Raw genomic sequence first — 17,488 nt, 5'->3', positions numbered from 1 at the left:
TGTGTAGGAAGCATAGTAAAGGCTGTAACAGTTAACTGATGATGCATTGAGTTCTGAGAAGAGACAAAGAGGTCACAGCATAGCATTATGTTAGAGAAGTATACAGCTCACAAACATCTTGAACATAAAATAGAATCTGACTATGTTTCAATGGAAATATGAGCCAAAAGCTAAATTGTAGACATGGCAATCATTTCTATTTGAACTAACTGCATTAGATTTTTGTGAAAAAAAAAGACCCAAAATACAAAGAACACTTTAATAACACCAACCAGAATATAATCAAACGCCTGTGTAACGAAAAAAATAAAAATAAAGGTCAATCCTTTAGCAAACATCATAAAATAGAAGACGGTTACTTTAGAGATAGTTCAAAGATCTATACAATGGAAAAAGTACTTCATATGTACCGTCAATAAATCCATGAGCACATTCTTGAGCCAGCTTCACCAAGGCATCTTCTGTGTTCACAATGTGTGGGTTCCTGGCATACCAGTTCCTCACCACATCCTTTCGAAAACAAACAAGAAAATGAAAGTCGATAAACAGGGACCTCTCAGTGTTAAAACAACAGCACATCTGTTCAGCAGTAATGCACTACCTCACCAGTTGCTATGGAGACTTTACATCATCAGAATTGTAACAATCTTCAGTCAAACCTACTCTAATAGCCACCTGTAAGACAGTCATTTGTACAAACGTCCACTTCTCATTTCCCCCTTGTGGTTTTTTTTTTTTTACATCATAATGACAGAGTGAAAGACAATGGGTGGCCGTCTTAGACAAGGTCAACTGTATCTGTTTGATGAAAACATTATAGCAGCTATGATCTTATCACAAACAGAAAGAGAAGAAAATACTTTCAGTCTGATGTGACCAAAAGCCCACTCGGACAATGATGATACATAAAACAGAACAGATTGAGGCATAAAAATCCCATAAGACCTATAACAAAAATATTACTAACTCAGTAATGAACAGAATAAACGAAAATGGGAATGGAATAGTATGATTCATTCTTTTCAACTTTGACCAAGTCTTAAATCATGCAGCCTCTTAGAGCAAAAAAACCCAAGTCACTCTGCAGTTACTGATATGTATCCATTGGTAGGTTATTCTTTTAATCATGCACAGATTACTGTTTCACTAACGAGCTAAATTGTGACAATATATCACACCTGCAATAGATTTCTTGCAAGACGAGTCTTGCCAGTGTAGATGAGCACAAGGCGGTCATTGAAGCGCTCTATGAAGTCAGCGCTGATCTTCAAGTCCACCCAATCAACACGCAAGGGAAGTTTTGCCTCAGACAAGCCGAGACGAACACCTCCGACAAGTCCTCCAATCTGGTCCTGCCATCCGCCACCGGTTGTCAGCAACTGCTCAAGGTACAAAACCTGAGAACAAATTTGACAATGTCAGCTACAAACTTTTTTTTTTTTAAGGGGCAAAGGTAATTCCTAGTACACTAACTTATAATTTAATTTGTCATTCAACATGAGAAGGCTTATAAGCAATTAGTTCCATTTTGCTTCTTCTAGTATGCCTTTGTGGCCTATCCAAGATCCTTCTTCAGGGAACTGTGCAGAGAAGAAGGCAAAGAAAGAGGTGGACCAACAACATTTTTGGAGTGGACAGGAAAATCCTTTGCCCAAACTCAGGCACGCACAAAAAAACTGTGAAAAGTGGAGGAACCTGACGACGCTCTCTATCATACAGATTATGATCGTAATGGAATATGGGATCAGTAAGTAAGCAGTATGTTTTCCTTACTAGATCACAGGGAAGGAGGCAGCAAGTTCTTCGACATGCTAAGCACCTTATTTTAATGCAACATAGCTTTTTTTTTATCAAAGCCTAGATGCCTTTGCTGCTGAGACAGCAACATTACACTTTGGAACATTATATTTAAGAAACGACAAAGGATCCTTTGTGAAAGGAAATAATTTGGACCTTGAACAGACAGTCAACCAGAGCAGGCCTGCAGTACTGCCACTTCCAACTATAAAAGTGTCGCACAGAATAAAGCCTTTGTAGTTGAGACCAATGTTGTGATGCTGCATTATACTCTTTGTATGTTGCCTAAATATGTTGTCTGGTATGTATGTTCCTGAAAATTTCACAGCCAGTACCAATTTCTTAACAGGCTAATTTGATCATGTGACAAACATTGAAAAAAGTGAGAAAAGTACAGTATAAGTCAAGGTAAACAAAAACAGATATAGGTGAAGTTGACAAAATACAAGTAAAATGTTGAAGATGTACCAACCCTGATTATGTATACTTCTCATGTCAACCTCCAGGAGAACAAAAAAAAACCCAACCCCTCTCCCCACAAACAGAAACAAAGAAACAATTTTACCCCCCCGCTCTTCAATACAAACGTATCCCTCTTTTCCACTCTCACCCCCCCCCCGAAATGGAAGAATAGTGAGGGAGCAGAAGAAGGGCCCCCAGAGGAGCCACTGTGTGAGAGCTTACAGAGTGAATGAGGCCATTGGTGTCCACACTTTTGCCAGCAGCACCGAGCAGAGCAGCAAGCACAGCCCCGGCCAGGATAGAGCTGGTTCCCAAGCCTGGAGGGTGATCAGAGATCATAAAGTGTTTTAGACAATAACATTTTAATCAAATCTTTAAAAATTCAAAGCACATAAAAAGATTTTCTTGCTGTTGTAGCTAATCCAGCCCAGATCCGAATAATCATCCCAGAGTCATGTTGCAGCAGGTGAAAGTCTCACTAAGTTATTATGTATGGTGTTGTGTGGTTTGGGGTTGGAAGGAAGAAAGTGTAACTGGAAGGTGTAACTGGAGGTCCTGCAGGATGAGACAAAGGAAAACTGCATCCTGACAATCTTAACAGACATATTAAAATCAAAATCTCATCCACCGTCTACAAGGTGATACTGAGCTACATGGTAACCGCACAATGATTATCAACAATAACAACAAATTAAAAGCATCTAGTGAGAGAGACATTCATTCTTTGCATTAGCTAATGCCTCTTCACCAGAAAATGCCACGCCCCGGATGAATAAAGTTCTTTTGAAGATGGATAAAGAATGGGGGTAAATGGATGGATAAAAACCTGTGTGTAATTAATAGTCAGTGATAAATAATACTGGAAAAGGAAAACTTAAGTAAGTTACAAAGAGTCTACTTTGCCCCCCAAAAAACCCAAAACAATGTTGGTATTTACTTTGAAAATTACAAGTACAAAGTTTAATTTTTTTAAAAATCCAATATACAGAGCATTTGAAGTCCACTGTAAGTTTTCATCACATAGCTATGCAAATTGTCTTCACAGCTTAATTTTGGTTTTGAGCAATAATCCATTAACACAGAGATTGTTAGATAAAAGAAAGTGCAGATCAATCTGAGCAATACACAGAGAGAGTTTTAAAAACCCAGTTAAAATTACTCTTTATATGCCATGACAAACCTGAGCCACGAGGGAGGTTGGACCAAGATTCTAACTCAAAGCCACATCCAAAGTTCTCCATCAACTGCTGGGACAAAGAGGTCTGGCTTTTCAGGTCGACCAAGTCCACACACACAAACGCAGCTTTGAGCAGCGAGCCAGGGGCCAGAGGCTGACAGTAGTCCTCCATGTCCTTAAGGGTGTGACAGACCACCTCTGTGTTAGCCGCTCCCTCGTTAACAATGGTCAGGCGTATGAGTGGTCTGTAGTAAAAATTAAAAAACCCATGACAGTCAGGGGGGTTTGTTTTTCTGAGTCCTACACATCTCTCTCACTTCAATGATGACATAGACTTCCAAGAAAACAGGACACATCGTAAAAAATTGATATGCAGGTATTGTTGCTGTTACTGAACAAACCATGAGCGGTAGTTTGCTCTTCCTTCAGGTGTGTAGAGATTAGTGCACATAATTTTGTGTGGAATATTTTAATAAATTTGACTGCTGATCAAAATGATCTTTACAAAAAATCATACTAATGATACTTCTTGAGTAAAAAAGACAACAAGATCAGAGTATACAAAAAGAAATTGAAAAACCACAAAATAAACATCTCTTAGTCAATATGTACTTACAGACAAATCCATATATAGAAAAACCTTTTCGCAGATTAAAGACAAATATACAATAAAAAGGAAAATAGAGGGTCCTACCAAGGGCTGATGAACAAAAGCTGAAGCTAACTTCTTACTACTAATTTGAAGGATAATAAAACATAAATAATAAATAGTATTTGCATAGCGCATATTCTTTCTCAATTGAAAGTAAGATCTATGCACTTTACAATCTTTATTAAAAGCATTACTTTAAGCCTCCCCCCCCACAAAAAAATCTTTAAGAATAAATGTTAAAATAACGTAATAAAAATTAAAGAAAACTATCTCACAGAGCACACAGCTGATATCAATGCAAAAACTGAAAAAAAAACCACTTTTTTTTCATATTTGATAAAGTTTTGCATCAACTCAGTTAAATGCCTTGTCTGCTTACTCAGGTATTCTTCTTGCTTTGGCACCAATTGGTCTCTGAAAGAGCAAAACAATAAAATAGAATAATGAAAACAAACGGTGTTTTAATAGCGAAATACACAATTTTCTGATACATTCACACCAGAGTCCAGTATACCAAACTCTGTTAAAAAAACAAAAATTCTTTTATCACAGTGTCACCGAGCTGAAATAGAATAATGTAACAGAAAGTCTTAGAAATTAGACGTAAGTAAGTACAGGGTAAGGCAAAGAAATAAAATCCATTAGGGAAACCCTTTACTAACACAGGTGCGACTCAGTATAATTTTAGTAAGAGTTTTATGGTACTTGCAACACAGTAGGGTCATATAAGTGCCGAAGAATAGAGTTGTTACAAGAGAGTAACAAACATAAAAAAGAAGGAGGAGAGATCAGGACAATATAGAGGTTTGATAGGAAAGAAAGAGCAAACCACACCAGAGCACCCGCCAACCATCCACAGGTGCAACTCAGTTCTAAAGAAAGATCTAAATATTACAGAGGAAGGCAAAGTCAGAATGTATCCTCAATCAGGAATCCCAAACTTTTATTTTTTCAGTTGCCCTATTTCAAAATTTTTTTTCAAATATAAGAGACACCTTTCTGTGAAGTTATCCCTGTATTGTAAAGTTTCTGTTTCCAAAAGAGACACTTTGCAGTTTTCAGGAAAGCTATTTCTTTTTCAGAACAATGAACAGAATTTGACATCCCAATTTTATTACAGTCTTCTTTTTTCTTCAGTATGACTATAACACACACGTTTGTAACTCCCCAGCCCACTGTAAGGAAAATCTGCAGCAAAAGGGAAACATAGCAAGTGACTCAACCAATATTTCCTTATTATATTTATCAATTTTTCTGACCAGCGTCCCAAACAAACCTTTCCATTGATGAGTAGGCCCACCATGGTAACAGCTCCACCGTGCTCATATGTGATAGGTGGTGTGTCCGACCAGCCTCCTGAGATGTCAATCCGAGCCGGGCAGTCAGCCTGCACCCACTTGTTCATCAACGGGAGGGTCCCTTGCTCCACTGTGAAGAACTAGAGAACAAAGAAAAATAGAAGGCTAAAATGTAAATAAAATAGAGTATGCATTGGCAGAATTTCAATGTAATCTAGAAATTCAAAGTAAAGAGGCAATCCTGACATACAATTAGAGCTGAACATTGATAATTTCCTAGCACTCACCGCAAACCAGCATTTTTTGACAAAGTTCTCATCATCACATAAAAATATAACGCAGCACAGCACACACATCATCGTTTATTGCAACAGGGCAATGACTTTAACATCTACAACTTTTAACTTGTGAACCAGACATGTCCCACGAGAGTCAAAGTCTTTTTGTGCTTCCATTTAACAATAAAAAGAAAGATCTTGGTACTCAATTTTTGAAACAATATTCAAAACTTGTTTCAGGACACTTTTCTGGAGAAAAAAAAAATCAGATTTAAAGAGGGGGTAGTTTGTATCATAAGTGCTTCCACCAGCTGATGCTGAAAAGTAAGGAAAATTCTGCTGGAAATTGAAATTTAGTGCTTTTAGAGGGTTGACAATGGCATTTTGGAGCCTGTTTGAAGATATTGCCTTCAGCCCATAACATTTATTTTTTCACCAACATTTTCTCTTGTTTGATTACTTCATCAACATATCTTTCCAAGGCCGGTAATGTTTAAAAGCAGGTTCCCCTTTCATTGCTACTATAATTAAATTAATTTGTCGTTGCACCATTGATAGCAGGCAAACCTGGGAACAATGAATAGATGTACCTTCAAAATACAGTTGCGCAGCATATACCAACATTTTTTCTCAATTTTCACGTCTGAATGTCGCCTGTCACAACCTCGGAATACCACTTTGAATTATTCTCGATTTTACCTATGGCTGGATCGAGCGGATCGCCCAACTCGATCGCCTGAAACTGAAAACAAACATGTTTGTTTTTGAGGTGACCGAGTCGGGCCATCAGCGCGATTGGCCGATCCCATCCGTAGTGGGTACGCCCGTATCAGCATATATAATTTCTTTCATCGCGGCCCTTATATTGCGTTCACATGCCATACAATCTTCACATTGATAATTTATCTAGATCTAGATCTGGACAAATTTGTGAAAAATTTTTCTTTCTGACAGTAATTTTCTGTCTAAGATCACAAGTCAATTTACTTGATCAACGCGCAGATTTTCGAGCCGGGGCAACAATCCGAAGATAGACAGAGGGAATGAGTGAAGATATAAAGGAGGAAATTGGCACAAAAGGTTCGCCAGATTTTCATCCATCTGCAGGTAGAAAATGTACTGCCAACCAACCCGCAATGAACGCATGGTACTGCGACATAGCCGTATAATGACCGATTGCAGGAAATGCACAATTTGGCAGGTTTCTAAAATTTTAACTTGTTGCCGACAGAATTACCATAAATATCTGTAACTTATACAAGACGATACGAAGGCGAGTACGGAATTTCGGCAGTCCTGCTCTGTCGCAGTTTTTTTTTTACAGAGGGAGTTAATAATGATGGAGGGACAAGTACGGAACTGGCAGAAAGTACGGATTTCCGTAAAAATACGGAATAGTGTCATATTACATTCTCAAAGGTACAGATTTTGTTCTAAGAATTCACATCAATATTGTTGAAAGGACTTATTGTGTCAACACTCAAAGACTGAACGAAAGTGTGAGATAGGGAGTGCAACTTTTAAATATGATCAAGCTCACCTCTTTAGCCGTCATCACTGCCTGTCTTATAAGAATCTGAGCTGCGCCCTCATAGTGTCTGGCTGCTCTGATCAGAAGGTCCGGCCGTCCCATCCACTTTTGGCGCTGATGTGCCATGGCTGCCACACCCTCGGAGAAATTTCCAGCCTGAAAATGAAAAATAACCTTTACAGCCAAAGGCAAAGATATTTCCCTCTTAAGTTCTCATTTCCCCATGCACCTGTCGGGAATATCTCCCGCAGAGTGACGGTCACCTTAAACTCAGTTGGGTATTTCTACCCTTATCTATTCAATTGTTTCTGAAAAAAATTCCATAAGGCATCATTTGAAAATTCGAACAATAGCTATACAGACATTTTTTTAATGCTTGCAAAAAATTATGGACACAATCAGTACTGGCTGAGCCTGTGGGGTCAAGGACTCCAATATTACCGGGCCCAAGAGGTGAGGACTAAAAATAGCCAAGTGCTGTAAAGGTTAAAGACAGATCTATCACTGGGTACTTAAACCTCTATTAAACAACAACAACAACAAAAAAAGAACAATTAATCTTTGTTTGTTATAGTAGAGGTTTTACGGCGCTCATAATTGCATAAGGTCGTATGAGCTCCAGAAGATTAGACGTGTTAAAAGAGAGTAACAAACATAAAAAAGAAGAAGGGAAGATAAGGACGATAGATGTTTCATAGAAAAGAAGAAGCAAACCACACAAGAACACCCGCCAACTACCAACAAGTAATCTTTATCGTTTTTCTGCTTTACCAAATTTGATTGAGTTAACCAAAAAGCACAAGAACATAATAATGACCCTTTACCCCTGCAGAAAAACAAAGACAGACACAAAAGTACACATATGTTTGTGTTCAATGAACACATCATAATGATAGAAGTAACACGGTTCAGTGTAAAAATCGAGTCTGGATTGAAATCACAAATGAATAAAAAGTAACAGGGAAAATCAGAGGTGTTCTCCAACCACCAACAGCTGTAAAAGAATTACACACAGAAAAGAAATAGTAATCTACAAGTGAACCCTTTCAAGTGCTTTGCACATTTTTTCTACCAGTTATGACTCACTTTACTTTTTACTTGGTCATCCTCTATTGCAACTGCTTTATTGAGGTAAAATGCAGTTTTTTACGGTTGGCCAACTCTACAATTCTCATTCCAATTAAGACTATTTATGGATATTTAGATCATTTAAGCTAAACATACTGACCTCAAGAAATGCAAAAGCCTTTCTCCAATCCACATTGCTGGCGGGTCCACTTCTCAGTCCACCACGGGTACCTGCCATCCCACCCAACATGTCTGCTATGTTGGCCAAGGTACGGGCCGCAACACCTGGTGAGGATGTCTCACTGGCCACTGCAGGAGTTTGATTAGAGTAAAGAGCACAGGTCATTAATTGCAGGAGAAAGAGTAAGCTAGACAGAAAAAACAAAACAAGGGGAAGTGAAGAAGTAAGACCTACAAATGGTGCCCTCTACCCATCCACAAAGTTTGTAATGAACAGATAGTGGGAGGTTGGTGGGTGCTCTGGCATGTTTTGCTTCTTCTTTCCAATCAAACATCTATCACCTTTATCTCCCCTTCTTCTTTATTATGTTTGTTACACTCTTGTAACATCTCTAATCTTCTCTAATTTTGTTGCTGATTTTGCACAAGGGTGACAATAAAACTAAATGTATCAGACGAGGAATACCGAGTGCCATGCTAAAACAAACACACGGGTCGCCAGCACTCAGAGAATGAGCGACAAGTTCATGTTGACGTCCTTGTTACAAACTGGGTAAAAAGTGACCACTCATCTCACTTACCATTTGTTTACGAGTTCTGGGCAGGGCTTATGGGTTATGAAGGATCACACGCTTACCTCACCAGCAGCTGAAAATTGGTAGCTATTGGTCAACAGTGGGAGAGGCCTACGCAACATGACCGGTTGGAGGGACTACCTAACAACAACGACAGGTGATTGAATTATGACGGCTCGCCCACAACGCCAGGGGCCAATGCACAATTTATGACAAAACGTAATGGAGTCACTAAGATGGCCGTCTAAGACAGGTGTTATTGCTTAGTGTGATAGGGGTTGTGTGTTAAAATATGGTGGCCGCGGCCGCGTTGGACAGGTGCCCGTTTTACACAGTTAAATTATATAGAAAAAACGCAAGGGGGGAAATGGAAAGTGGCCGTTTGTAAAGGTGGCAGTCTTATAGAGGTAGCCGTCAGGGCAGGTTTGACTGTACTTATTTACAACATAGACTGGTGCATAATGGGCATAAGGTGGAAAGAATAGGTCAAAAGGTACTGAAGTACAAATAAATGAAAAAAACTTCAGAAGAGAAGTGCCCTCAAAGGAGACAGTATGTAGAAGAATATAGAGTACAACTTCGTTGGTTTTTTAAAATGTTTTAATATCTTTTGTAAAGCATCATTTAAATCTTATTGCACATAAAATCAATACTGTCCTTTTTTAAACATCCTCAGATTCTGCTAAAGCAAAAGAATGCTGCTATTATTACAAATGTGACTGATAGTCAAGAAGACTGAAAATGTATGACATATATTTATACAGTCTAGTAGAAGAGCCAGTGTAGTAAAACACAGAGCGTTACCTTTGTCCAAAGTCTGCAGAAGGGAGTCTGCGTAGCCTTCCACACTTGCACTGTTGTGAAGGCAACAGAACCCTTTGTTTCCCTGAGTATTTAGGGTCTTTTCTAGATCTATTGCTCCAATCTTGAAAAACAGGTCTCTGAGGGGTTTTTTAAAAAGAGAAAAGACTATAAGATATTTAAAAAAATAAAATTCCAAACTTGTAATAATAATAGATAGCATTTGTATAGTGCAAATCTTCGCTCAACAGCAGGCTCTAAGCACTTCACAATCTATACTATTACCACAGCAGACCTTGTCTTACCACAAACTTATCAAACTCTGTATCAAATCACACAGGTAGAAAATGTCTGTGCATGGAGACATCCACAGCCAAGACAAACCACAACCAGTTCAGAATACAAGATACTGGTACAAATCTAACAGATCTTGTACTTTGAATTAACAAACTGATCAGGCTTCTTTCCTACAAAGAAATTTTAAGAAGGAGTGGGAAAAGTGAAGCTGATTTACAACAATACTTTTAACAAACACCTTAACTCATCAAGTGCATGAGATCTTTAATCAAAAAGCAATACTCAATACCAACAGAAAGTTTTTTTAAACAATCATAACCAAGATTTAAAACCAAGACATCTACATTTCCAGTCAACCAGATACGTGAAAAAGTGGAAACAGCTTGGCTGTGTGGATCGTCTGTTGATCATAAATATATAATTATATAAATTACATCTATATACACAAAAATTAGTAAATTTAGAATCAATTATATACTTTTATGATATCTTCATTGATGCAAAAAGAACACATTTCCCAATTTTCAAAACACCAGAAGTCATATTATTATTTTACTAACCTTTTCCACTGGAACTCAGCTCCAATGTCCGTACATTTGAGAATGTCGGACAAAGAAATTCTCCAAGATTCACGCCACCTAAGAAAAATTATATATGTAACGATTTGAAAACAAAAGGGACAAAAAAAAAAAAAAAAAAAATTTAAAAAAATAGGAGCTTAACCCTCCATTTAAATAGTTTGGTGGGTGGTTGGCGGGTGCTCTGGTGTGGTTTGCTCCTTTCCTATAAAAAATCTATTGTCCTTATCTGCCCTCCTTCTTTTTAATGTTTGTTACTCTCTTGTAACTCCTCTAATCTTCGGCACTTTTATCACCTTATTGTGTTGCAAGTGCCGTAAAACTGTTACAAGAACTAAAAGAAATAGTTTGAATTTTCTAACAGATCATATAAACTTTTGCAAAAGCAAAAAAAGCACTCTCTTTCTATCTCTCTCCCCCATTCCTACTCTCTTTTTCACTTGCTGTGTCTCTCTCTCCCTCTCACTCTTTCTAACTCTCTTTTCTCATCCATAGTCTCTCTCTCTTTTTCTATCTCTTTCCTTAAATCTGTCTGTCTGTCTCTTTCCCACTTCCACACTCTCTCTCTTTCTCTCTTTTAATCCCCCCCCCCCCTCAGTCTGACTGTCTGAGAGTCTGTCTGTCTCTCTCCTGCTTCCAAACTGTTACAAGACAAATCATACACCTCTTCAGAATGCTCTTCTCTTTATCATCCTCCACAGTGCCTAGGAGCCACAGCGTCTCTGTGATACCCACGTGCTGAGATACGTGAAAAAGTGGAAACAGCTTGGCTGTGTGGATCGTCTGTTGATCATTTTCCTGGTGAGATAAAGTTGACAAAATGAGGTTTTAAGTCACTCACCCCTGTACACATCAAGAATGTATTGTTCTTGTGCATGAAGAAGAAGGAGGAGGAGGACAAGAAGGAGAAGAAGGAGAAGAAAAAAAATTTCCAGTATCCTCCTTTGAATTATAGATTGGTAAGTATTCCAGAAAGAGTGGTATCATCCAGATTTGTTCACTGCACATTACAGGAAAGAGGCAAAGCAGATTATCGAAGAAAAAAAAAAGGAAACCAAAAAGTACAAAACTAGAAAAGATGTTGGAAACTGTCCATTATCAAGTCATTTACTTAGGAGACTATAGATTAAAAAATCTATCCAAAAAGTAGTTGTTAATTCCTATATTATGTTTGTTACCTTTGTGACCATTGGGTAGGAAGCCTCAAAGGGACATCTATCCAACAAAGGAAGTCAACAAGAAGAATGTCCTGCTGGCCACATCCCACATCCAACAAAAATTATCCAACCTCTCTCTTTCTCTCTCTTGCTTTCTCTTTCTGTGTGTGTCCTGTTTTCTCCTTCACTTTCAATCTCCCTCACACTCTTCCTCTTCCTAGTTCTCCATCTCTGCCTTTGTAATGAGATGATAAGTGCTATCTAATCCTAGATTCTACTCGTTAGTCTATCTACGTTGGTTCAATACTCACTGTTTCGAGCGGGGAATGAGTGTGGGTTGTACAGGTCGGGAGCTCCATCCACTGTGTCGACCCACCAGTGGTGTCGATCCCTGTTCAGCCTAGATTTAAGTCGTGGCTCGGACGGCCGGTTTAACCTTCGCGTCTGTTTATATACCCCTCGTGCTCCCTTACTCTCGAACACTCACTAGGCTACACTGAGTTTGTTCACTAATTTCACGTGATTCTGGCTTGTCTGATGATCACAGTGAATTATAGACCACATGCCCCCTTGATCTCATTGATCAATACAATAAAAACCAACACCCCACATAAAGAGAATACATGAGTCACCCCAGTTTAACCCATCATGATAATACTAAACACAAAACAAGGGGAGGATATTCAAGAAAGTCCTGACGTCCCGTCCCAAACCAATCTCTCTTTATCCCCCCCCCATTCCCCCCTCCGCATTACGGTTATCCCAGGACATAATCGTCCTGCCACAACGGGGCCCTCCTTGCCCGTTGCGGGAAACGCCTGTCAATCTCTCGGCACTCTTCAGGTTCACCACCCCGTTTACCTTCGTTTGAAGCGTCATCTTCCGTTTCTGCGGTTCCCCCTCACCCCTGATAGGTCTAAGGTCTAAGACATGCCGTGGAATAAGATCAACATCTACGTTGTTTGCGGACTTCACCTTCGTGACAACCCAGCGGCCCCACTCTGATGTGCATTTTGCATAACCCTCACTTTCTCCGATCCCGTCTCTCTCTGGCTCCTCCTCACTCTCTCCCCTGAGTTTGCGTACATCTATGGAATCCTGGCCACTAGCCCTCGACGTAGAATCCCAGCAGCTCACCTTGTGCGCTTCTTGGGCGGCAACCGCCAACTTTTTGATTGATTCTCCGTCTGTCGCCGTTTCTAGTCCGTCCGTCGCCCCTTGCTCATGCCCGACAGTTTCCTGCTGACCTTGAGAGGCCGCCGCGACCTCCCTCAGTCTCGCTTCCTCCTCCCTCAGCCTCTGCTGCACCCTTCTCTCTATCTCTTTCTCCAGATCGACTTCTTCCAACCACTGACTTTTTCTACCTTTTTCAACCTCTTCACCACCAAAGTCATTCGAACCTTTCCTTCCTTTCTTGTCTCCTCTGTCATCATCGGGCATCCCTCCAGACTAGGCCGTTTCTATTTTTAACTTTTCTTATCATTTTCACCATTCTTCTTCTTCTTCTTATCCTCATCATCGTCTATGTCACTGCTATCTCTCCTCCTTCTTTTCTTGTCTTTATCTATGCTCTTACTCCTCTTCTTTTTTCTGTCCGTTCTCTTTGTCTTCCAGTCTGACTCCTCCTCCTCCTCCCCTCCTCTCCCGTCCTTAGAGGCCCTCTTGCTCTCTCCTCCCTTCGACTTCTCAGAACTGTCTTGTGCTACGCCGGGCTTCGTCTTCGCGTACTTCTGTCTCAGCCTCTCCTTCTCCTCCCTTTTCTTCCTCTCTAGAACCGCCAACTCGTTCAAGGAAAGTATCGGTCGATTTAGATTCGGGTCTTCCGGATAATTTGCGACCCCGCTCCCCCCGTTCCCGACTTGCCCCCTCCCCCCTCCTCATCCACTTCCTGTCGTCTCCTCAAGGATTTGACAGCGTCCCCACCGGCAGCCGCCCCCCACCAGACACACCGACTTCCTCAATCTGCTGCCTCGACTCAACAATTAACTTCTTGCTACCAGAAAACTCTCGTGACCTCTCTCTCTGCCGTCTCGACTCTACAAAAAACTTTGCATCCAAATCCTTATCATGAATGACAGTTCTACCCTTGGACATGTTTGTTCCTCTGCTGGCACCCCTACAACCAAACACGCCACCCGTTTTCCAAACTGGATCTTGTGTTGCCCCACCGTCACCCCTCCTAGCTGTCCAATTACATGCATGCCAATCAGCACATCTATGCCCCCGACTATGTGATCAATCACAGTTGCCCGTGTACTGACTTTTTTGCCATCTACCTCCATCTCAATCTGCGCCATCCCCTAGCATTCAACGGCTCTTCCATCAAATGCTGATGCCTGCACAGCATCTCCGGTCCATCTGTCGACCAACCTATCCCTGATCATGGTGTTTGAACACCCCGTGTCTATCAATGCGCGTCGATTGTGACCTTGCATGGTGACTGTGATCATTGGGACCTCTCTTACTCCTGTAATGCACACTGCGTCACTCCCAGGCCTCGAGCTTCCTCCTCCACGACTACCTTTACCAGCATGCACACAGTACGCCGCAATATGCCCTTCCCCACCACACCTGTAGCACACAAGTGACTTTTTCTTGCTTAAATTCTCGGGGCACTCTTTAGCAAAATGACCCCCCTCACAAATGAAACACTTCACCTGACTAGTGTTGTACTGCATCATCCCCCATCCCCCAGATTTTTTGTATCCCCTTGCCTGATCTACCGCTGCGGCTGCAAGCCCCCCACCCACTACTGCTCCCTTGTTTGCTGCGAGGACCCTAGCTCTACCAATAATGTCTGCAACTCTCATCGACTCCACCACTACCACCTGTTGCAGTTCCAAGACTATGCTGTCTGGAAAGCCGGTGACAAAAGCCAATTTCACCAGCTGCTTCAGCCCCTCTCCTGAGAACCCACAAGTTCTGCCTACCCTCCGCAACTCATTGGCGTATACGTCGACCGCTTCCCCGGACCACCTCGTCTCACGCAGTTTTGCGAAACCAACGAATTGGTTGTCGCAAAACGATTCCTTTAAGTTCTTCTTGATGAGTTTTACGCTCCCCTTCTGTTCTTCGCTCATCTCTAGATATACAGCTAGAGCTCCCCCCTCCAGGTACAATGGGATAAAACTGGCCAAATCTTCAATGTGAGTCAGTTTAGCCACCAATTCCGCCTTCTGCAACCAAGCCTCGACGTCCCCCTCCCCAGTAAACCGTTTGAGCACATCATACTTGATACTCGGGCCCATCGCCATTTTTTACCTGCTAGCCATCACTGCAAAACCCCTAGATCTGGACTACAACAACTAGATCTAAATCCAGGCCTAGATTCTAGGTCAAGCTTAGTCTAAGGTCTTAACGATCACGATATCCAGCCTGACCCCCACGCCACACATCAAATAAATCCGAACTAGCTAGTAATGAGATGATAAGTGCTATCTAATCCTAGATTCTACTCGTTAGTCTATCTACATAGGTTTCAATACTCACTGTTTCGAGCGGGGAACGGTGAGAGTGGGTCGTACAGGTCTGGAGCTCCATCCACTGTGTCGACTAACCAGTAGCATCGATCCCTGCTCAGCCTAGATTTAAGTCGCGGCTAGGAAGGCCGGTTTAACCTTCGCGTCTGTTTATATACCCTGTGTGCTCCCTTACTCTCCTACACTCACTAGGCTACACTGAGTTTGTTCACTTATTTCACGTGATTTTGGCTTGTCTGGTGATCACAGCGAATTATAAACCACATATCTGTGTTTCTGTCTGTGTGTCTGTCTGTGGTCTGTCTGTCTGTCTCTCTTTCTCCCTCTCTCTCTCTATCTATCTATATCTATTTACCTATCTATATCTATTTATCTATTATCTATTTATCTATCTATATATCTCTCTCCCTCAGTCTGTTTGTCCTCCTACTACAGTCCCATAAGACAATTCACTCACGGTGCCTGTGGGCCACAATTCCTCTCGCTCAATGCCAGTGCGACACAGAAGGATCAGCCACGGCTGGTTACAGAAGGTGCTTCGGCTTTTCCAAGTAGGGGCCTGTCACATAGGAGAAAAAAGAAAATATTACACATATTTCAACCTCTTAATTGCCAAACAGAGGAAGTGGTGAAATTTATTGGAGGGAAAGAAAGTTGAGCTACAAAAAGTCTTCTGATTTCAGTTTTTAAAATAATATGGCTACAAAGTGCTTCACATCATGATAGTCAACTAAAATCTTTTATATAATGATATAAAATGAGATACATTTGACTCTCCGAATATTCCAAGGCAAGGAGAAAGAAATGGGTTAAAATCCACTAAGATGTTGTTCAGCAGTACCTAAATAGTAAAGTCACTACGACTTAAACTTGGCATAAGGCCTCCTATAAAAAAAATCTCATGCTTCTAGTCAAAACAAGAATGCAAAAATATGCGTTGTTCCCCTCACCAGTCCAGTTACAAATTAAAGAGTTAATGAATTGAAAAAAATTTTCAATGCTGTAAAATTATTTCAGGTCTCTAAAGTGAAGTTCAACTTAAAAAGGACTGAGCCAAGAAAGAGAAGAGTTTTGGAAACTCCTTAAACAGCCAAAGTTCAAGAATGCTCTATTGAGGATTCAAACCAGGGTCACTGGCATGACAGTAGTCCACATGCAGCACTAGCAGCTAACCCTCTCTTCCTCTCAAAATCTCATGCACTTGTTATTATAATTAGGAAATATATAGTCTCTAATAATGAAAGATATACAAGCACATGGACAGTTCTGACTTCAGTTTTCTGCGTTGCTAGAAAGATGAAAGAAACTGCAAAGCTTTGTTAGATATGAGATATACAAAAACACACAAAGAGTTTCAACTTCAAATTTGTGCATTTTTAAAATGAAGAAACAAACTGTAAAAGACACATTTTGAGCTTCATAGACAACAACACCCGGAGAGTGATACAAACATTGGAAAACAGAGATAAACTCACCATAATGTCGTCGAGTTTGCCATGGACAGTGACAACATACTGCGACCTGTCCAAAGTCTTCAAATACACATTGTAGCCTTGAACCACCATACTGTCAGGGATGTTTATTTCTTGCAAAACTGTCTAAGAAAGAGTGAAAGACAGCAAAAAAATTGAAACTAATAACAATAATAATAATAATAATAAAAATAATACTGTAGAGCATTTGTACATCACAAATTTCCACTCAACAGCAATATCTATGTGCTTCATAATCTATATTATCACCCCAACAAATCTTATAGTATTCAGAAACGTTCCAAACTTCTTAAGAAGCCTACATATTGGGGTTGATGATAGATCAAATGAGAAATTGCAACAGCCAATGTACTAAATAAAATACTGCTGTTATTGATTCAGCATCAAGTAAAAGATTACTGAACCTACTTTTGTGTAACCGTTTCACAAGTATACACACACAAGGAGCAGGGTGTCCAGCAATATTTGCTGAAAAAATTTACTACCTGGAAAAAAAAATTACTACCCAGCAAATCAAGTCCCACACCAGTTCGAAAAAGGGAGTTCATTTGCGCCATCATTAACATATATTATCATTAGGCCTACATAATATATCATATGGAACGAAAATAACACGCAACAAAGTCATCCATTTTCCAGGGGCGTGTTACATAACAACACACACA

General features: G+C 40.4%; 1 protein-coding gene across 2 annotated transcripts in view; it reads right to left on the bottom strand.

The window, feature by feature from the left end:
* The window catches only part of LOC101847833 (L-fucose kinase), a 46,412-nt gene that overhangs the window by 3,845 nt on the left and 25,079 nt on the right, over positions 1-17,488 (bottom strand). For both annotated transcript variants that reach the window (XM_005105668.3, XM_035971700.1), the window contains exons 13-25: positions 16,806-16,928; positions 15,788-15,889; positions 11,359-11,492; positions 10,677-10,754; positions 9,823-9,959; positions 8,424-8,572; positions 7,205-7,351; positions 5,365-5,526; positions 4,468-4,502; positions 3,440-3,681; positions 2,482-2,576; positions 1,179-1,397; positions 411-510 (exon numbers count right to left, since the gene is read on the bottom strand). In XM_005105668.3, the coding sequence (XP_005105725.1) occupies positions 411-510; positions 1,179-1,397; positions 2,482-2,576; positions 3,440-3,681; positions 4,468-4,502; positions 5,365-5,526; positions 7,205-7,351; positions 8,424-8,572; positions 9,823-9,959; positions 10,677-10,754; positions 11,359-11,492; positions 15,788-15,889; positions 16,806-16,928 (1,723 nt within the window). The remainder of the gene's footprint in view (positions 1-410; positions 511-1,178; positions 1,398-2,481; positions 2,577-3,439; positions 3,682-4,467; positions 4,503-5,364; positions 5,527-7,204; positions 7,352-8,423; positions 8,573-9,822; positions 9,960-10,676; positions 10,755-11,358; positions 11,493-15,787; positions 15,890-16,805; positions 16,929-17,488) is intronic.

This window comes from Aplysia californica, unplaced genomic scaffold, assembly GCF_000002075.1.
Source record: "Aplysia californica isolate F4 #8 unplaced genomic scaffold, AplCal3.0 scaffold00485, whole genome shotgun sequence".
Classification (NCBI taxonomy): Eukaryota; Metazoa; Mollusca; class Gastropoda; order Aplysiida; family Aplysiidae; genus Aplysia; species Aplysia californica.
Note: the sequence above shows the minus strand (reverse complement) of the source record. Positions and strands in the feature narration are given on the sequence as shown.